At 38.5% G+C, this 22,288-nt stretch overlaps 2 protein-coding genes across 2 annotated transcripts in view; one reads left to right on the top strand and one right to left on the bottom strand.

Moving 5' to 3' along the window:
* The window catches only part of LOC136254469 (adenylate cyclase type 6-like), a 50,485-nt gene that overhangs the window by 5,609 nt on the left and 22,588 nt on the right, over nucleotides 1-22,288 (bottom strand). The window contains exons 13-22 of the mRNA XM_066047162.1: nucleotides 22,212-22,287; nucleotides 21,897-21,994; nucleotides 21,758-21,842; nucleotides 21,195-21,332; nucleotides 11,810-11,851; nucleotides 11,513-11,599; nucleotides 11,278-11,456; nucleotides 11,143-11,227; nucleotides 10,116-10,157; nucleotides 124-243 (exon numbers count right to left, since the gene is read on the bottom strand). Coding sequence (XP_065903234.1) covers nucleotides 124-243; nucleotides 10,116-10,157; nucleotides 11,143-11,227; nucleotides 11,278-11,456; nucleotides 11,513-11,599; nucleotides 11,810-11,851; nucleotides 21,195-21,332; nucleotides 21,758-21,842; nucleotides 21,897-21,994; nucleotides 22,212-22,287 — 952 coding nt within the window. The remainder of the gene's footprint in view (nucleotides 1-123; nucleotides 244-10,115; nucleotides 10,158-11,142; nucleotides 11,228-11,277; nucleotides 11,457-11,512; nucleotides 11,600-11,809; nucleotides 11,852-21,194; nucleotides 21,333-21,757; nucleotides 21,843-21,896; nucleotides 21,995-22,211; nucleotide 22,288) is intronic.
* Nucleotides 15,241-16,746, top strand: LOC136252710 (uncharacterized). The gene has a single exon (XM_066045279.1). The coding sequence runs from the start codon at nucleotides 15,301-15,303 to the stop codon at nucleotides 16,744-16,746; it is 1,446 nt and encodes a 481-aa protein (XP_065901351.1). The 5' UTR covers nucleotides 15,241-15,300.

Here is a 22,288-nt window from a genome sequence, read left to right as displayed (position 1 = left end):
GGGAAGGTATAGAAAGATCTGGAAGAGCTTTCTTTGCCCCTTGAGCGTGTATGTACTGCATGTGTGGGCATATACATGTACATGTGCGAGTGTGTGTTCTGTGAATGCAGTGAGTCAACATACCGGTGAATTCTGCTGGCCTAGCTGTAAAAAGTGTTGGGCTACATGATCTGGCATGATGTTCCTAATCAGTAACAAATTTATTTCCTCATTCAGTCGATGATCTTCCTTTTCTTGTTTGTTCTAAAGCACAGCAAGATTAACTAACACACAATCTACACTGTATGTGAAATTGACTAATTTCTCTATCTTAAATGGAGTAATTGTTTAACCCTTAAACCTGCAGAGAACTTTTGGGAGATGCGTGTTCACTCAATATGGGAACGCATGGCGACACTAGGTGGAGTAACTTACAGTAATTCTTACAGCCTACAAATACACATAGACTAAAAGTGTGCTGACTGGACTACTTGGAGAAGGTTAAATGAACACTGTAACTACAGTGGCTTACTTGTTATGAAGCGATGAACAGTGACAAGTCGTGTGTCCGTGTTTCAAAATTCTTGCCACATCTTTAATTTCGATTATGGGTTTACTCACGTGAGTCATATATATATGGCCTGATAGAAAATTTCACGAGGAATCAAATGGAAGTTGTTGCGGAGTGATAGGAGCAACTACTGTAACACTGGACTATTATTAATAATGATTTGTCTTGTATTCTATATGATGCACTGTTGTTGTATGCGCATGCGTGGAGTGTGAATGAGAAGTGTTACCTCGTGTTGTTGAAGCGCATCCAGTTGGCTTTGAACCGGTTATTACACTTGGCGTAGTCGGCAGGATTTTGACGAGTGAAGTCCTTTCTAACCCGAGGCGTTAATACCTTGTACCGTGGTCTGAATCGGTACCACACTAGGCGAGTTTGACACGTGCTAGTTTGCTGTTGTGTTCCGTCTGTTACCCTGTAGTGATTTCCGTCACAGAAGATGTCATGCAACAAGCCACTGATAATTCCAGAGACTTACCAAGGAGGCGAGGGATGGGATGATTGAATAACCAGGTTCGAGAACGTTGCGACTGTCAATGGTTGGAATGCGGAAGCCAAACTGAACTGGATCAAAGTATGCCTGGCAGGGAGGGCCCAGAAAGCGTTTCAAAAGTTTGTCTGAGGAGGCACAAGGTGATTACGATAAAGCTAAGGAAGCACTAACTCAGAGATTTGAACCACCTAGTAAGAAAGAACTCTACAATGCTGAGTTGCAGGTACGAACCAAACGTCCAAATGAAGGGTGGGCAGATTTTGCCGAAGAACTGCGACGCCTTACTGAAAAGGCTTTCCCTGAGTTAGATGCAAAGGGTGTGGAGCAGATGGCCCTAACCCACTACCTAGGCCGCTTGAGTAACCCACAGGTGGCGTTTGCAGTCAAGCAGCAACGTCCCAAGACGGTAGAAGAAGCTGTACGTGCCACACTGGAGGTGGAGTCATATATGGTGAAGCCAGCCATGGTGGGAAGCTTAAATCTAGACGTGAATGAGTTTACAGTTGGTGCAATTGGTTCGAGTGGAGGTGACATGGCACGTATGCCACAATCATCAGAACAAACCTTGACGCAAGCAATTGAGCAGCTATCCCAGAGGATGTCCCAGCTCGAGATGGGGATAAGCCAGCAGGGCATTAACAGACCAGACTACAGTCATAATAGGAAGCCATTGAATCAGCACCAGCACAGAGACCAGGTGCCAAGTGTGATCTGCTACCGATGTGGGAAGGAGGGGCATTATGCCAGGGGCTGTGCCCTGCGCCACCCATTTAGACAGGGAAACTAGAAACCCCCCTTGCCTTTGGCCAGGCAGGGGAGGGTTACTCAAACATGGCCAATAACATTGTAGATTTGTTTGCTGTCAATCCACATGCTGCTTTTCACATAAATGATGTTATTAACTCTTACACTGTGGATTTTATGCTTGATACAGGGGCTGCTGTGTCACTAATGGACACTAACACATGGAATACAATTAAAGGCACCTCATCATTAACACCTTGGAAAAGTCCAGGGTTGATAGGAGTTGGGGGCACCCCGCTCAGAGTTAGTGGCACAGCTAAGCTACAATTGGAATTGGGTGGAAAACAGTATCAGGTAGAGATGGTAGTGGCTGATTTGAGAACAGAAGGCATATTGGGACTTGACTTTTTGGAAACCCACCAATGTGCTATTGATCTGTCCCATGGGACAATGAAACTAAGTGGAAATAACCAGACAATCTCATTGTATAGGGCTAGAAATTCAAGTCATCGAACTAGAGAGACTGTGAGTGTAGTATTGTCTAATGACATATCCATTCCAGGATGTACAGAGATGGAACTTGAAGCAGTAATACAAGGAGACGTGGCTGAGGGTACCGTGATGATTGAGCGAAAACCTCTCCCACAGAAGTCATCTCTTCTGCTGGCCACTTCAGTTGTGAGCATACAAGAGGATACAATAAATCCACTGGTGCCAATACGGCTATTGAATCTCTCTGCAGATAGTATCACTGTACGTAAGGGAACTAGGGTTGCATGCACACATGCTCTGGACAGCAACTCAATTATGGTAGCAGGGGTTGAAGATAACTCTCCTACACAGTATGATGTGTCAGATGTTAAACGACAACAACTGTGGCAAGCAGTGGAGTCTACAGCAGAGAAACTCACTGAGTCAGAACAGGAGCAGTTGTATGCCGTATTGTTGAATTATGCTGATGTATTTGCAGATGACTCAGGTGATCTGGGAAAGGCAGATAAACTGCAACACACCATTAATACTGGAGATGCACTACCAATAAGACAACCTCCTCGACGAATACCTGCAGCACAGCGAGAGGAAGTACGAAAACTACTCAGGGAAATGGAAGAGAAGAGAATTATCCGGCCATCAAAGAGCCCCTGGGCATCACCAGTTGTACTTGTGAAAAAGAAGGATGGCTCTACCCGGTTTTGTGTAGACTACAGGAGATTGAATTCAGTGACACACAAAGATGCGTATCCACTTCCACGCATTGATGATGCCTTGCAATCACTATCAGGCTCCAAGTGGTTTAGTACTATTGACTTGTTAAGCGGGTATTGGCAGGTGGACATTACAGAGAGTGACAGGGAAAAGACTGCATTCATCACACATGATGGATTGTTTGAATTTAATGTTATGCCATTCGGCCTCTGTAATGCCCCTGCCACATTTCAGGGACTGATGAACCTTGCTCTTTCAGGCATGCTGTGGAGTGAATGTTTGGTCTACTTAGATGATATTGTAATTTTTGGCTGCACATTCGAAGAACATCTCAGCCATTTAGCATCTGTACTGGCACGACTGAGAGCAGTCAATATGAAGGCGAAACTGTCGAAATGCAACTTTCTTAAAGAGTAAGTTCTTTACTTGGGACACGTCATCTCTCCAGAAGGAATATCTACTGACCCTAGTAAAACACAGAGAATCACAGAGTGGCCTACACCTCAAAGCGTACAGGAAGTCCAACAGTTCCTTGGATTGGCAGGGTATTACCGGAGATTTGTACAGAACTTTGCTGGAATTGCCAAACCATTGCAACGCTTTACGGAACGAGGCAGAATTTTCAAATGGACTATTGAATGTGAGAATGCTTTTGCTAGGCTTAAACTGCTCTTAAGCACTAGCCCTATTCTATCATTTCCAGATTTCTCATTACCATTCATTTTGGACACTGATGCCTGCCAGTGCGGCATTGGAGCTGTACTGTCTCAAATTCACAAGGATGGTACTGAGCGAGTGATAGCTTTTGCCAGCAGAGCAATGTCCAAGTCGGAGCGAAAGTATTCTGTAACGCGACAAGAATTACTAGCAGCTGTCACTTTTATCAATTATTTTAGACAGTTTTTACTTGGAAAGCACTTTGTGCTGCGAACGGATCATGGTAGCCTTCAATGGTTGCACTCTCTTAAGGAGCCTGAGGGACAGTTAGCAAGATGGCTGGAGCGTTTGCAAGAATACAACTTCAACATCGGAAAGGCAGCCACCATCAGAATGCTGATGCATTGTCTCGACATCCTTCCCACCACCTTGATTCCCCAACAATGGAGAATGTAACAAGCACAGTGCATAATGATTGCCCTCAAGTTGTATCTCCAGTCATCACAGAACCCCTTCCTGGACTATGTGAACACACTCTCTCAGATTTGAGGAAGCTACAGCAGGAAGATGATACTATTGGTCCCCTGCTAAAGTCTGTGGAAGATCAACAGTGCCCACCTGCTAGTGCGACGAAAGGAACCAGTAGGAAATTTCAGCTACTACTACAACAATGGAAGCAACTCTATGTTAATCAAGGACTTTTGTTCCGCCGCTACGAAGACTGTCAGGGTAAAGAGAAATGGGCACAGTTGGTAGTTCCAGAATCCTTGAAAACTGAAGTACTGAATAGTCTACACAGTGGAGTGGCTGGCGGCCATCTAGGAGAAGACAAGACATTAAACCGGTTGCGAGAAAGATTTTACTGGCCTGGCCATACAGAGGATGTACACAAATGGTGCCAACAATGTCTACAATGTATGCAGAGGAAAACTCCAGCTCCCAAGAACAGAGCACAACTCACCAGTATTCATCCAGGTTACCCACTCCAGCTAGTAGCAATGGACATCTTGGGACCACTACCAGAAAGCTGTCACAAAAATTCTTATGTTCTTGTTGTTGCCAATTATTTTACAAGATGGACAGAAGCATATGCACTTCCAAATCAGGAAGCGGAAACAGTAGCACGCAAACTTGTTGACGAGTTCTTCTTCAGATTCTCCCTTCCAGAACAGCTGCATTCTGACCAGGGAATACAGTTCGAGTCCACCATCATCAAAGAAATGAGCAGCCTTTTACAGATTACAAAGACTAGAACTACGCCATATCATCCACAATCAGATGGTCTGGTTGAGCGGTTTAACCGCACCCTACTATCTATGTTGTCCACTACCATAGCTGATCACCCATGGGACTGGGAAGACAAATTAAGGCAACTGTGTTATGCTTACAATACTAGTGTGCATTCTAGTACAGGTTATACACCATTCTTTTTAATGTTTGGATGACAAGCTAGACTCCCAGTGGACCTAGCATTTCAACTTCCATAGCACCAGCCAGTCTATCATAGTAACTATGTTGCACAGTTGCAGGACACTTTAAGAGATTCCTACAAGCAGGTCCGGGAGAAATTAGGACACAATCTACACAGACAAAAAGAACTTTATGATCACAGAGCCCATGGACACCCATACACCAAAGGTGACATTGTGTGGTTATATACTGCTGCTACCCCTCGAGGACAACACAGGAAGTTCCACAGGCCATGGTCTGGGCCTTACACCATTGTGAAGAAACTTTCCGAGTCTGTTTACCGAATACAGCATACCCAGAGCCGTTCTAAGCATAGTGTTGTGCATTTTGATCGCCTAAAGCCATTCACTGGAGTTGTACAATCAATGCAGCACAAGCCTGACAATGGCCAATCCCAGACCTCTATTTCTGACCCTGCAACATCACAGAACGTGGAGCCAGCCTTACAGCTGTTAGAGGATGGGGACAGTGAGAATGAAGAAGATGATCAACAGGCAAGCTCAGTGCCTTCTAGCCGTTATCCATCTCGCACCCGCCACCCACCGAGTCGTCTTACTGACTATGTTCGTCACTAAACTCGGGACGAGTTTTCTTGAAGGAGGGGATAGTGTAACACTGGACTATTATTAATAATGATTTGTCTTGTATTCTATATGATGCACTGTTGTTGTATGCGCATGCGTGGAGTGTGAATGAGAAGTGTTACCTCGTGTTGTTGAAGCGCATCCAGTTGGCTTTGAACCGGTTATTACACTACCATCAAGTTATCTACCATTTTGTAAAGGTATGTAAAGGGCTTGCCTGTTTCCCTACCGAAAAGTTACAGTATTTTCATGGCGAGTTTTAGCCTCACCATTTAGTGTTAGGGTAAAACCCTAGGTATCATTTTAATACTTGTTACATCATAAGTAGAATGATGTAAATTGCATAACCATAGGATAGATGCTTCGAAAGTTACAGCGCTTTGTGCAAGGCATGCATTTTATTAAGTTTAAATCCAGTTTTCTGGATTATGCGGGTTTAAGGGTTAAACATGGAAGCTACTTTAAAATTCAATTTTATAAAGTACATGTAGTCAAAAACAAACTACAGTAATAATTTAACCAGCAAATACCAATTGTGACTGGATTTAGGAAAAAACGATCCAAATCGCACATTACAAGTTTTGGGATAAATGGTTTTAGCTATTACAGGGTATAAATTGCCAAGGATAGCAAGCACGCATGTGAAATTTACACAAGATATATATCAATATATGTGACCCAGTCTGGGAAAACCGGTCTTATTGCCTATCGAGAAATGCCGGTTTTAAGTATTTAGTGTGCTGTAGCTTGCCAATGGTTGAAGCTACAGTATGTGCACCAATTTTTCACATGTTTTACACCAATTCCTTACCTTCCAGAGCATCCACTGTGCAAGTAGCCAAGAACTAAGTTTCCCACCATTTTAGATAGTTTTTAAACTGAGGTTGACTGTATCAGGCGAGCTGCAAAAGGGGTGGGAGGCGGGGGGCCTGGAAGGCGGACAAGATGGTGTTCAAAAATTGAAAAGGAAGGCATAGGGATGAATTAGGCCAAATTTTGGGCCATTCAGGTATCAAAATTGGCTAAAATGAAAGGAAATTCACAGCAGAGGTACTTATTCAACACCACAGAGCTGTACAGCCACATACAGCCATCCCCAGGCTGACCGGAGCTTCAGTAAGGCCCCACACCGCATGTATGGATCACCACTGGGCTTGGGAAAAGCAGCCAGCAAAACCAGACCACTCAAATCTAGTTGATTCAGGGGCGTAGGAAGCTATTTGCTACTGGTCCGGTTCTGCCTGTGAGGGACCTGGGACAGGGTGGATGCTAGGGAATGCTCTTTTATTTGGTCTTTTCGTGCGTTCTGAACGCTTCAGTGGCATTTTTCCAGTTCGAAAAACCCTTGCTAATGAACGATAGATCCTTATTAGCAGCTTTTAGCTTTCCTTTTGTCTCTGCTTTACGACATAAGAAACAAAACGCCAGGTCTGAAGCTTCGTCGTAATGCAGCCAGCTCCATCTTTCAAACCACGCAGCTCTAAACGCTCGTTTTACTGGGTTCTTATTACCAAATGTTCTGGAAGGATAGTTAAAGCTTCTCGGTTGATGAGGCTTGTTTAAAGCTCTAAAAGGCTCACTGACAGCTGTCGACAAAGTCGCAGATTGAGTCGCCATTTTAACGCCGAAAAACGTGTAATTATTAAGTGAGTTCATTGTTAAGTCATGCACGTGCGCTTGTTGCTGGGCTGGGTAGCTAGCTACATTATGAATGCATTAAAAAAAAAGCAGTGAAAAGTGGTCCGGCCAAAACCGGACCAGCCGGACCGGTTCCTATGCCCCTGTAATTTCGATTGTGGAATTAGATAGTTTATTCATGTAGCTTTGTGTCCTGGGTGAAAATTTGAATCTGCTGACATGGGCAATAAGACCGGTTTTCTCAGACTGGGTCACATATTACCTTTCAGACCACTTTCAATACTTAAGTGTTTCCCGCCAAATACAATAGAAAATCTGAGCAGTTGGACAAGTGAAGTAGTATCACAAGGGCTCACAAAAGGGATGGAGGGTGGCAAGTGGCAGGGTGGGGAAGAGATAGTGTTGCACCGATAATCAGATCAGTTATCGGAAAAACCTTACAATGTGCATATCGGCTGTATTTTTTGTATATATCAGTATTGGACCAGCCATATGAAGAAAAAAGCAGCAGATACAGATATACATGTATGTATTCATTTACATGCTCACGTGCACCAAAAGATGTTAATAAATGCCTATATGCCAGCTATGGTACTGCCCAAGTGCAATGTCGCACTCGCTCACACACGCAATTTTGCTCAAGATTTAAAAAAATCTCTAATTAAGGAGAGTGGGATCTATTTTGCTCGCGAGACAGCGTGGAAGCTGTTTGCACACAATAATCGCAAACAAAACAATTGCCACGCATCTTAATTAGTGATTTTTAAAATCTTGAGCAAAATTGTGCGTGCAAGTGAGTGTGATGTTGCACTTGGGCAGTACCGTACATGTATATTCGTAACATTACTGGCACTATAAACAAGTTAAATTGGTCCTTTATAATCAAATTTCTAGTAAAATTTGCATGAAGACAAGCATGCATCCAATATTGGCTATTGAAATATCAGCAAAATCTCATAACAGTGCAACACTAGAGACAGACCACAATTGAAGCCCAGACATGACATCACTGGGCTGTGCTGGCTTCTTAGTGGCTGATATGCAGCAAAATCAATACAGAATCAGGTCATTCACCAACACACCACAGATTCTTGCCAAGCCAGGTCCTTCACAGGACCAGAAACCACCATTTGAGCATGCCACACCACCCAGAAAAGTCACCCCTTAAAATCAGCTTTGAGTACAGTCGTTTGAGTAATGCTGAGGGTCAAAACCAATACTACACTGTATATGGTAGTGTAGTTATCCGCTGGTGGTGTTAGTTTGATTTTATCTGATGTGCAATGATCACAATTACTGCTGGTTTAATTAATGCACTAAAGTAATGTACTGTACCTTAGTAGTGTATGATTGTGGAAATTATGCTGTATATGTTTTTTTTTTTAAATTATACATGTATGTACATGACTGAGTGATCACACATATAATTTTATTAAGAAAGTGTAAGGAAAATTTAAATTTATACCTGCAGCTATACTAGTGCACATTTCATTCTCACTTCAATCATATACAACTTGTGATATGACCAAAGTAGGGATTAAATTAATGTCCACTACTAGATGACCTCTCTTTACTTGTTTCATTGCTTTTATTTCTATGATCCGTACTCAAACACAAAATTCTCTTTCCTTACACTTTCTTTCGTAATACTATGGAAATTACGACTGAATGCACCCTCCGACTATACATGAAGTGACAGCCATTCCACTTCAGTTTCAGCTATATATGTTCCACAAGTTACACAGCGTTACAAAAGATGGACAGTATGAGAAGAAGTACCTTTGCAATCAATTCAGTCACACTATGGAAATTATGGCACTAATGCCATGATGTGTTACCACCAACACCTACACAGTAGTGGTGGGACACAAAGGAGTGCAAAGTTAAGTCCATGATACGTGCATAAGCTGCTGTGGTTGGCACACCTCGGGCTGAAACGACATACGTAGAACAGTGAGAAATCAAGTCCACAGCCTTTGAGTTATGCTACATGCATGCTTGACTGAAGGCATCAATTATTAGTAAGTCAGTCAGGCAGTTAGCAGAAAATTCAAATTAAATTAGAAACTTGTTGGAAGGGTTTGTAGTGGCAAATCTAGATGGGTTTCTGGCGTTTGAAACCCCCTTTTAAATTGGCAGTCTAAATACATAAACATTGTTGTACTGACAATTTGTCACAGCAAACAATTATATACCACTGTATTTCAGTAGCATGCATGCAGTTGCACTTAACTAACACCATTTATAGCTATTAAACCCTCGGCAACACGTCACATTTCATCTCCCACTGCATTTAAAACGATCAAGATACTCTAATAGAGCAGTCAAGTAACTACTCTAATAGAGCAATCTATGCTACAGTTATAGTCACCATCTTCACCCCTATAGTATTTACAGTTTAAACCATTGGATTTATTGTAATTGCTAATTAAAAGTAGCTTAAAATCTGATCACAGAGCTTCTAAAATTTCTATATTTTCTGGAGAAATGTCATCAGGTGCCTTATTCAGCTATACCAACTTTCAGAAACCCCCTTTTAAAAATCCTAGATCCGCACTGGTTTGAGCAATCCCTGAAGACAAGTATGGGGTTGGTTATATGAACCATACTACTGTACTGTACTATTATAAGGTGTCTAACAAATTCATCCCATAAATGGTTCATAATCTTGTTGACCTGTACTCCAGCAATCCCATCTTGCTCTGTGGGGTTTCCTCCAACAATCTTTATTTCTTATTTTATTTCAATTTTTATGACTAACATAATGATTTACCTTCAGTTGCCACAAGTATGCTATTCTGTTTGTCAGAGTGTCCTAAAGAGCACACACATTTACATACATCAAAACATGTAGCAATAATACAGTACACATAGGTTACCAGATCTGCGAAAACCCAGTGCATTTTTCAAATTCTTTATTTATAGTCTACTTAGCCAAGTGTATGCTCTGGTCTAGTTTCAGCTTTATATGCCAACAACTTTTGGAGTTACAGCCCTACAAAGTAGCAACATCAGAAAGATCGATTTGTACAGCAAGTTAAAATAACTTACAGATGCTTACAAAAATGTCTGTGACTTACAAACACAATGTAGTACAGAGTTGCAACTTGCACCATCGTGTTCGCCATGAATAGGAGAGTCCATTACTGGATAAGTTTTTCCTTCTATTTCCCTTCTTCACTACATACTGTACAGAGACGAAATCAGTGAAGAAAGATTGATCGCGTATGATCATTTTGACGTGACGTAAACAAACGCCCATAACTCATGTATCCTTTAGTTTACTGCACTGAAACAAATATTTTCGAACTTAGGTGAATAAGATTATATCCAGGTTTTTATCATTACACCATTTCTTCACAAAGAACAAAGCATTTAAATTTTACATTTTTTTTGCAATTATGCAAATATTTTACCCACTGCAATCAATGAAAAGTTAGGTTTGTGCCACTATGCCGGGTTATCGCAGATCCGGTCACATACAATTTATTGGTATTTGTCAATTTGTAAAAACAAAACTACAGTATATTCACCATATAACTATACAACTACAAGAGACATTATTCAAAGACAAAAAAAAGGCTTTAGATTACATTCATCAAGTCAGAGAAGTCACAAAACATTATATTTAATAGTAGCTTCTACTGTACATATTTAAAACATTTGAAAATTTTAAGGATAATGTAGAAAAAAAATCAGTGACACAGTAAATTGATAGTAAAGTGTAAATATGTATGCAGACTGTGTATCACAACACAGTACAACTACTGTACATACACCCATTGTACACCTCTACTTACATGTCGAGCAATCATCAGCAATGCCAAAAACAATGTCCATAACAATATAACTGACTCAACTTTAAGTTGAAAATAATGTGTACACCTGGATAAGTGTACACACATTAAAATAGCAAACATTATTGAAAAACTTACGGGATGCACAATCCATACACAGCTCGATCAAAATTATCAAACAAACAGTGTCTGGCTCCTGCTATGATCCCTGTATACACGGATACAGCAGTAAGGTTTATTACTGTCTTTGTAATCCAGTTCAAGCGAACAAAGACTACTGTTGACATCATAGCCAGCAGTGCACAAAGGAAGAAGTACTAAGTGAATAATAAGTGATTAAATAGGTAGAATTTACAGTATTATAACAGCTAACTTGTGGATATTGACATCTTTCGCTACTAGCAGTCCAACCCCTCGTGTAGCTCATGAATTCATCAAAATTTGTACAGTTGCATGAATCCTATTAGGGAAAATGTGATGATTATTGATGCCAGTGAAAGTACTGTATCTTCTGAACTTGTATACATTACATTAATGTTCCAAGGTGATATAGATCGGACCTGCTACAACAAGTGTATGTTCTTTTAGAACCAGTTGACACTGGGCTAAAGTACTGTATAGTATTTTACTATTAGCATGTGCATGTATACCATTTTGCATTGTTGAATACCTCGTTTCCATCAACAGAATGATCACCACTATCACAGGTACTCTAAAGTTAAATACATATATAACTTTTAAGGTACAGTTATTACATTGTTACAGTATACACAACAAAGTACAGTACATGTAAACAAAGAAATATGCAAATTGTTGTTATTAATAGGGTGGAACTTCTATTAATTACTATAATACCACAGAGAGCATACCAAATATTTTAACAAATGATACTTGGACATGTCACAACACTGAAGAAGTATAATGTGAATCACTTTATTATGAGTACAGTATACCAGTTACAGGTACTTCTTCCACCTTTGTTTGGTGAACGTTATTGATGAAGTAATACCTGCATGGCATTGGCAAATAACAGCCCAGAAAGTTTTTGATAGCCATAGTTTTATATTTGTGATAGTTGTATCACTGTCAAAAACAGTGGGGAGGGTGGAAGTATGTTGCAGGACTAAGTACTTGCTGTAAGATAAATTAAGCATTTTTTGTTCCAACAAATAGAGTGTACTTTTGTCGTTAAAAAGTTGGTGTTATTCTACATACTTCAAAAAAAACCAGGCAGCCATGCAGTTAACACTATCAACTCGCTAGCGAAATGGCTGCCACGCCCTTAATTAGTGAGTTTTTAAATCTCACGCACTCATGAGAAATGGCGATGTGCTTGGGTGGTACCAAATAACAAATAATACACAGCTTTGGTTTTATAATACTTGGAAATTATTTAGCTACTGTAATGTAAAAAATTGTATTTTGTAATTCACCAATTACACTTGTATATTGTAATTCATCAATTATGCTGCTAAGGAAGCACAGAAATGCCTTCTCAACTATTTTATAGTCTGCATGGGGCGTAACCCCCCAGATGCTGTAGCCATTTTAGCTTTTACAATGTCTCAAAGTTCATCAGAATTAATTTATAGGTACAATTTGAAGCATTTCAACTAAATATACTGTAGTCTATTGTGTTTCATATGAAAATTCTCTAGACAAAGCCTCAAGGCTGTTCTTTATTTGATATAGGCTGTAGGCCTAATCCAGCTTAGAAAATGGTATGCATAGAATGCTTTGATCTTTGGGAGATAATGAGGTCTTTAACCTAAAGCAATTCAATTATGGGAGGTACTGTTTAACGTTGTAGCTATGTTTGTCAGGATGAACGGAGAACTCCAGTTATATTCCAGAAAATTCTGTTTAGCACCTATCCGCTTTCTAGAGTGTTTTAAGCATGTTTTGTCTTACACTTTACCTGATATCTAAATGGGTAGGCTTCTTTGTAGAATGGTTATTTTGCGTTATTTGTAATGTGCTGTATGTGAAACCAAGCCTGGTATTTATACTGCAGTGTGTGCCAAAAATACAACAACTTGTGACAACTTGTCATCATCGTAGTCACTAAAGCCAACTGTTATGTTAATTCATCTGTTCTTTATATTGCTGGCACGTGCAATGACAGCATCTGTTCAATTTCCTTGTTGAAACGATCATTTTCACTATCATCCGTCTTCAGGAAGTAGTGATGAGGTGCTACTGTAGATTTAATTTCTCTTCAGCTGTTTGACGAAACTATGTTCCGTCTTTCCCACTCATGTGAAGATTGGGTGATGATTTTAAAACAACATCTAATCCAATCCTACAATAACTACACCGTATGTGCTAAATAAAACACTTTCATTTTTTAAGTTGGTTAGAGACCATGCCCTCGGATCTTCGTGTTTTAAAAACCTCGGATTTGCCTTGGTTTTCAAATCCAGGTGCTAGACACTTAAAATTCTTAATTTTTCCTTACATGTATACAGCTGTACTTGTTTGTTTGACATAAATACACCTATACGACTAATGAACCTGAAAGAATGGTGCTAGGCATGCCATAAAATTAATTTTGTGTCCTGAAAGTGTGCCCCCAACAATCAATTACTGAAAGTGCAGTGGCCATTATGCTTTGTTTTCAGCTACTTTCTGCCTGTTACACAGGCATTACATATGAAGAACTGTATGAGAAGTGTCGCTGCAAGCAATCTAGTTGCTACGAAAAAATACTAGTTAGCACAACCACATACTGTATCATTCTGGGGCTGTATATCGGGCAAAAACATAGAACATATCGCATATTAATAATTAGTACAAGGACGTGAGTTTTGTTGAACAAAATTATATGTACGCATGGCGCTGTTCTTTCCTTATTGCAAAATCACTTAGACTAGAGTAGAAATTAAATTAGCACTTTGGATGATGAGATCCTCCTTGTATAATGATCCCTATATAGTCCAGTCATTTTATGGAAAATAAGGGGTCAACCTTTAACTAATTGCAACACAAGCTTTCTTAACAGTTCCTAGCACAGAAAATTGTACTCTATAACATATCAAAAGTCCTAAGGAATCCCATGATGGGAAAGTGACCTTTTAGTGACCTTTTACAGCCAATTTTTGGCAAAAATTGAGAATTTTGCCTATATTTCATCCAAATATCAACCAAATTGGTCAAATGTGGTATCAAATGAATGGTCTCACTGAAAAGAACAATGTGATACTTATTTGGAGTCAATAGCTCATTTCGTTCAGAAGTTAGAGCCATTTAACTGATCAAAAAATTGGCCGCCCACGCACTTAATTAAATTTAAGGTTTTCACTATAGTAGTGTTCTTTTCTTGACTGGAAGCACACTTTAAGCTGTGGTAAAAGACAAAAAATGACAAAGGAGATTTGTGGCACTTCAGGACTTGACTGTTACCATGGAAACCAGTCTGTACTATTGTTGTTACACACTGTGTATAGGCCTAACACACAGATCCACCAATTACATTGCAAACTGTACAATTTTGAATTTGCTATGCAAAGGTGGCTAGTATATGGGAAGTTCAAATAAAATTTATATAGCACATTTATGTCAACAAATCACATTCAGCTGTCAGCAAAATGCTCAGCTTTAAAGGTTTCAGCATATATTAATTATTAGTGTCCAACTAATTGCAGAGCAATGTCAGCTAATTTTTTTGTAGTATAGAGGTAGAAAACTATCACTATCACACAGCTGGGATTATTATGCTCCAATAACTGTTGCCATGATAACTAATGGTGTTGTTTACTTGGCATTAAAAAGAAGCAAAACAGTGTCTTTCTTTTGATTGCTGTAGAATATTAGAGACTAAAGCAATAGATTTCAGGTATGAGAATCAAAATCAATACTGTATTTTTCTGCCAACTAGTGACTGCTGCCAACCTTTTTGTATTTGTGTTAATAAGATTTGTGAAATCAAGAATTCAAACATTTTAGTCATAGTAGCCATATATTTTTATTTAATCATTAAGGCTGCTATATATGCCTTTTAATTTACTTGGACATTGTTGTGCATGGCCATTAATTTGTTTTTTTTAGGTTTTATTCTTCATGCAATCCTTGCACATTAAATTTTCTTATTCTATTATTTAGCAAGCTTTATAAGACAATTGAATAGCTAGAGTGCTATCCTCTGATCTCAATGGATAAGACATGGAGGTACTAGAAGAGTGTGTCATTTGCAATCTACCCATAGAAGCATTATCCAAAGGTGTTACAGTTCAGATTGATCCCCAACTTCTCTTCCAACGGTTAACTGTAGCAGCAAATGCAACTAATAGAATTGAAGATGTGTTCAAGTATGAGCTTTGCAGCTATCCACCAGCATTGTTTGATTCTTCACTAATGCTTAGACAGCCACAGAAAGCTGCACTAAGTAACGCTATTTGGAGTGTTGTGTCACTAGATAGTCAGGAAATACCTGGAGAGGTCCAATTTGTGCTGGATGGAGGAGCCCTCCTACAACGTGTTCCATGGACACAAGGATCAGCTTATGGGGATATTTGTACAATATACACAGATTATGTAGCAAAGAAATATGGAGAAGCTATAGTTGTTTTTGATGGATATCAGAAGTCATCAACAAAAGATATGGCACACAAAAGGAGAGCTAAAGGACGATCAGGAGTACCTGTTTCATTTACAGATAGTACTAAACTCAACATGAGAAAAGAAACCTTTTTAGCAAACTGTACAAACAAGCAGAAGTTCATTATTATGCTTGGGAAGTACTTAGAAAGAAGAAATTGCAAAGTGTATCATAGTCCAGGAGATGCTGATGTAATGATAGTACAGAAAGCTGTAGAATCAGCCACAGTAACAGACACTGTTCTGGTTGGTGATGACACCGATCTTCTGGTATTGTTATGCTATCATGCCTGCTTAAATTCTCATACCATATTTTTCAAACCTGAGCCAAAAAGAACCACCACCAAGAAACTTCAAGTATGGAACATTAGTGCTGCCAAGAAGAAACTTGGTCCTGAAGTATGTAAAAATCTTCTTTTCCTTCATGCTATACTTGGATGTGATACTACTTCACAACTGTATGGTATTGGAAAAGGTGCTTCCCTTAAGAAGTTCCGGTCAATTCGAAACTTTCAAGAGCAAGCAGAAGTATTTTGCACATCATCTGCTACACCGAAAGAAATAATTGCAGCAGGAGAGCAAGCTTTAGTGGCAATGTACAACGGAAAACCAGGAGAAACATTGGACTGTTTACGCTATAAGTGTTTCTGTGAGAAAGTGGCTACGAATAATACATTTATTCATCCACAAACTCTACCTCCTACTTCCGCAGCTGCCAAATACCATAGCCTACGTGTGTATTTACAAATACAGGAGTGGAAAGGCTGTGGCAGAGAATTTCAGCCACTTGAATGGGGGTGGAAAGAGTGTGATGGGACTCTAATGCCATTGTTCACTGATTTACCACCAGCTCCAGATGACCTACTTAAGATAATAAGATGTAATTGCCACACAGATTGTAGCACTATGAGGTGCACATGCAAGAAATATAATGTAAAATGTTCTCCTGCATGTGGCAATTGCAAAGGAACAGCTTGTACCAATGTTGATGGTGTGATTCTTGATAATTGATGTAGACTTTGGATTATCCTTACAGAATTTCTTAGGAATTTATGCTGTTTTATATAAGTCATAAGTTTACATTAGCTTATTACGTACAATCTAAGAAATTGCTATAATATTATTATTTGCTGAAAAATTACCAGTTTATATGTCACAATCATGTTAGCATCAATTCAAACACAAATTTGGTTTCCATGACAACAGACCAACGCTAAAGGCTTCTTAGTTACCCCTTGCTATCAATCATGTTTTTTACCATAATCAAATCATGCATTTCCAATGCTACATCAAAACACAGTAGCCAGACAAAATTAATTAAGTGCGTGGGCAGCCAATTTTTTGATCAGTTAAATGGCTCTAACTTCTGAACGAAATGAGCTATTGACTTCAAATAAGTATCACATTGTTCCTTTCAGTGAGACCATTCATTTGATACCACATTTGACCAATTTGGTTGATATTTGGATGAAATAGAGGCAAAATTCTCAATTTTTGCCAAAAATTGGCTGTAAAAGGTTACTAAAAGGTCACTTTCCCGTCATGGGATTCCTTAGGACTTTTGATATGTTATAGAGTACAATTTTCTGTGCTAGAAACTGTTAAGAAAGCTTGTGTTGCAATTAGTTAAAGGTTAAATCATAAAATGACTGGACTAATAGCTTGAAGTTCTTCTTTATGCTTGATGTTTTCTGAGACATGCCAAAACTGTTTTAAGCACTACAATATTACTGGTCTAAAAAATTAAAACATGGGAATAGAGATCGTTGAAAAAAGTAAAGAACAAGAGTCAAACAAACCAGCATGTTAAACACACAGAGGTCTCAATAGATATGGTAGAAACTAAGGAAAAAACAGTGTGTTTAACATGCTGGCTTGTTTGACTCTTGTTCTTTACTTTTTTCAACGATCTCTATTCCCATGTTTTAATTTTTAAAATTATTTTTACACTAGTTTATTATTAATCCATTTATGGATAGCTAACATGATAATAAGTGCTAATATTGCACAGCACTAAACATATATATCAAGTTAGTCATCATGTATAGTAGCTGTTAAGTAGTCAGCTAATATTATCAAACACCAGTGTATCGTTTCTATTGTTTCATTACTATGGAATGTACTTTGTACTAAACAGCTTCCAACTATATATATAGGCAGTGTACAGTATGCTCTGGTCAGCAATAGTATGGCTTCTGATTTGTGCACCTACATGATCACAAATAAGTCAAGTGCACAGTGGCACACAACAACATTGTAGCTCTGGTATGAACTTATTAACCCATTGCCAGCCAAATTCTGGCTGAAATGCCAAATCACATCATACTAACCGTCCAGTACACAGAACTACTTAGTAACCATAGGTCTAAATACTCGCTATAAACTAAGGAGGTTGACTGTGCTGTTTTTGTTTACATCACAGTAACCGCAACGAATTTATCAAACAACAAAGTCTAAACTTCGGTAAAAACCAGCCTGAACAAACAACGGAATCCCAACTAGCTATTTACTAAGGTGTATTACACTCCAAAGAACTATTCTATACAGTTTACTTACAGTGTGATCCATCCCACAGCTAGTTTCTTCGTGATTTGTCCCATTTCTTCTGTTGCGCATGTGTATCTGCACTTCTGTCCACCATGCCACGTCTAGGATAAAGCAGCCGACTATCAACTTTACCTGTATCCATCAATGTATAACACTTTCTTTGTTATCAGCTACTAGTTTTTAATTTGAAGAATGATTTAATTCGCCTATTATAACAGGTTACACTTTACGCTATTACATAACAAATGCGCACTAGTCCGGGAAGGATCTGGTTATCCCAGAAACGGGACCTCTATGGGTGTGTCTGTTTCAGTACTAACCACATCTTGCTATGAAACACGTTGTACAAGTTATAGCGAGGCTAAAGTTTATTCTATGAGTGAGTTATAATGCCATGCCAGGCAGTGGCTATTAATGGGTTAATATACTGTGGTTAAATATAGGTAATGATATAAGGTTTCCAAATGAACTTGTTAACAAAAATAGATTGGATATTTATTAACACATATTAACACGTTGGTTACCCTTGCAGAAACTAAGTCAGAAGATCAATGGCAAAGTGAAGCTACAAGAAGCAAATTGCTTGAGAATGGGTGTTATCATTGTAAATTGCATTTAAAAATAGGTCATGGACGTGAAGAAAGACATAGGAAGGAAAGTCATGTAATTTTTATTCCCAAAAAAGTACTCACATTTTGTTCTAGCCCTGTGAAAAAATTAACTAGAATTAAAAGGGAAATAGGGATCGCTGAAAAAAGCCATGAAACAAAAGGGATCACTGGGGTGGTAATACATGTATGTAAACCACAAATCCCTATTTTGACTTGTCTCAAAATGACGGAATTGAATTTGAATTTAAACTATATTCGGCATAGCCGTTCTTCCATATAGGAGGAGTATACATAGTACATACATACACAGCATGTGTAACTAAAATTTATTCCAGAGAGTCAAAATAGGGATTTGTGATTTACATACAGTATTACCATCCCAGCAATCCCTTCTTGTTTCATGGCTTTTTCAGCGATCCATATTCCCCTTTTAAAATTTTCAATTTTTTATTCATCTAGTTTGTGTACTTTTTATTAATCCAGTAATGGATTTGTTTTATTGATAATTGTTGTAGATAATTTACATTAGTGGCTTAGTGCAAGCTTCTTGTTATCAGACACACTTGATTGCATTATTAGAGTATTTACCTGACTGCTCTTGGCTGTGGACGAGACTATACACTATGCATCACACATTCCTAATATTGAGCGGCTGTTGTCTAACTTGTCTTACTACATGTGTCAGGACTCTAGTCTCTTAGTCATTGTCGTCATATTAGCATCCTCATGCAGTGTTCATGAATACACGCCAGATTGTGTGATGTCACAAGACATGGAACTCTGACAAGCACATAATTATAAGTTTAATAGTTGGTGGTTGCGCATTTATACTGAGAATAATGATTGGCTCATTGGTACACAGTACAGTAGTATAAATGATAATCTAACGTCAGAAAAGAGATACGTGATATAGTTTGCACAGAGTTTGTGTTAGTAATGTATCCATTGGATATACCACACTACCACAGTGAAGAAATCCATGCCATGGATATGTACGAATACATATGGCTTCCCATACAATATGTGGCGTCTACAAATAAATTATTTCACACACTACATCATATACAGTTAGTCTGTATGACTCTGTAGACTGTAGAGTAGCTAATCTGCATGCACACACATCATTCACAACAACAAAGTCAGTTACTGTGTAGCTGCAATGCCTATTGTAAAGCATGAGCTATCAACAGCATGAAGCCATGTTGCTTACTGTGGTTAGACAATTATGGCACTCACAAATAGTTTCAATTTTAATTAACACTAATACTGATGACTCCACCCAACTTTAGGCTTTGTGTGGAAAGGAAATATGGTTTATAGAAACTATATTCATAGCAATGAATAATCTCTGGTATCAGCGCTATCACTTCGTTATGTCTGAGAGCGCTTGTATGGTTGCTCGTACAGGAAGAAGTAAACTACTCACCACGTAGAGAAGCTATGCGTAGTCTAAGAAGTACTGTTGAGTACCTCAATTAATGCTGCAACAAAACCCAAAGGAGCTAAAAACTTGTGTTAATTGTTTTCTGGAGCTTGCGTTTTTTACCCATTGTTTTTACTGTAAATGCATTTTATTACAAAAGTAGTATTGTGCGTAGATTGACGGTTTTCTAAAATTAGGTCACATATGAAGATGAACAAAACGGCAATTTTCTGTTTTGTCACAAATACACATGCTGTTTCCTTTTCACTTGATACTTACTAGTGGACCAATACTAATTGCAAATAATCACCAGAGGGTTGTTTTGAGTTGGAGGATGCTTTCCAAGGTGGTTTTTTATGTGTGCGTTCTATTAGAGTTTTTGCAAAAAAAACATGGGGGTCCCTATTATGAACCCATTATCGTGGTTCATAATAATAAAAACAAAATGGCATATATCACAAATTTAAAAAAAAGTACTTTTATTCATTCCTTTTGACTTCAGTGGACCTAAACTTCTCCAAATTTACGTCCAAGGCTTCTTTTGTGGTTGTGGAGCTTCCTAAGGTGGTATTTAGGTGTGTGCTCTAATAAGATTTTGGCAAAAAACATAGGCGATCTCTATTAACACACAATACAGTCCATAAATAAGCTTTAGTATTACTGATTTAGCTTGAAACTTTTGCTCAGGTGGATGTATTTTCTTGAACGAAATTCATCTAATCAAGCATGTACGATCCCAGTTTCCCTGGCAGACAACTCTGGTTTGTGGGCCTGGGTAAATACATTCCATCACACTATAAACATGCAAAACAAACACTGTATACACTGTACAACAGATTCATTGAAACCTTCCTTGCATACAAATCAGTAATACTCACCATATTGATCATGGCAGCAAACATAATCCAGGAAATTATTATAACACTGACAGCAACTCTGATGGCATATGTCGATATTAGATAATTGGAGAGACGAACTAATGATATCAGTGGTCCATTGCTCCCGATGCTGAAATGCTATAGAAAGATATAAACATAGTGTAAATCACAAGTACAAAAATTCTGTAATAGATAACTAATAGTTTAAGAGTTCACAATAATATTTAGTGAGAGCTCCACAAGCATAAGGAAAGTTCGAAATCTCATAAGTCAGTATTAGAAATTTATATTGAGTAGGGATCATAGAAATAACGTCTACACATACTAGTGGACAACATTTAATGTCATGTACATAGTATACCAATGTCCAAAGAGGTGCCTGAAATAGCTTCATTTGCCATAAAAACCAAATGCTGTTAAAACATATACTGGCTGTAATGTATCGTATCTTAGAGAAAGAGAGAAAACAACTGGGCACTTGGATGATGGAATTATTATTTCCAAAGAGGTTTGCCACATCCTCACTTTCTTCTCAATATCAATTGGTTTTACCAGTTGCTTACCCTGAGTAAGTGGAGTGAATACAGAATTAAAAATGTCGTGATAAAAATAAATCCTGGGATAAATGTCCCCAGCAGTACATAACTCCTATAGAAAATGAATAGATAGTAGCACATTATTAACTGTTATAATCCACCTTACCTTGGTGTCATGGTTACTTGAACAGCATACAAGAACAAGTAGCATAATAAAGAAATAGCTAAGTGAAGTTTAAATTGTTTATCAGACCTCGATAAGTCCTAATAATGGACACAATGACATAGTGTAATACCTACTGAGCTCTATTCATTGTCACAATAACTATTACTACAATATTAACATTTGTATCCATTGAAATTTTGTCCCTCATAAATTATCTACAGTGTAGCTGTATAGTACACATACTTTGTACTCCACAAAACATTACTGGATACAAGATTGTGTAATATTACGGTACACCCCTATACATACACATACTTGCTTAACAACATCCCATTTTTTATAGATGAGTAATGATTTATAGAATTCTTCAGATGTTCCAAAAAACGATAAAC

The sequence above is a fragment of the Dysidea avara genome, chromosome 4, assembly GCF_963678975.1.
Source record: "Dysidea avara chromosome 4, odDysAvar1.4, whole genome shotgun sequence".
NCBI lineage: Eukaryota > Metazoa > Porifera > Demospongiae > Dictyoceratida > Dysideidae > Dysidea > Dysidea avara.
This window is presented reverse-complemented; position numbering and strand designations above follow the sequence as displayed.

Excerpts from the sequence above, each read along its gene's own strand:
- LOC136252710 (XM_066045279.1), top strand. The coding sequence starts at position 15,301 with ATGGAGGTACTAGAAGAGTGTGTCATTTGCAATCTACCCATAGAAGCA.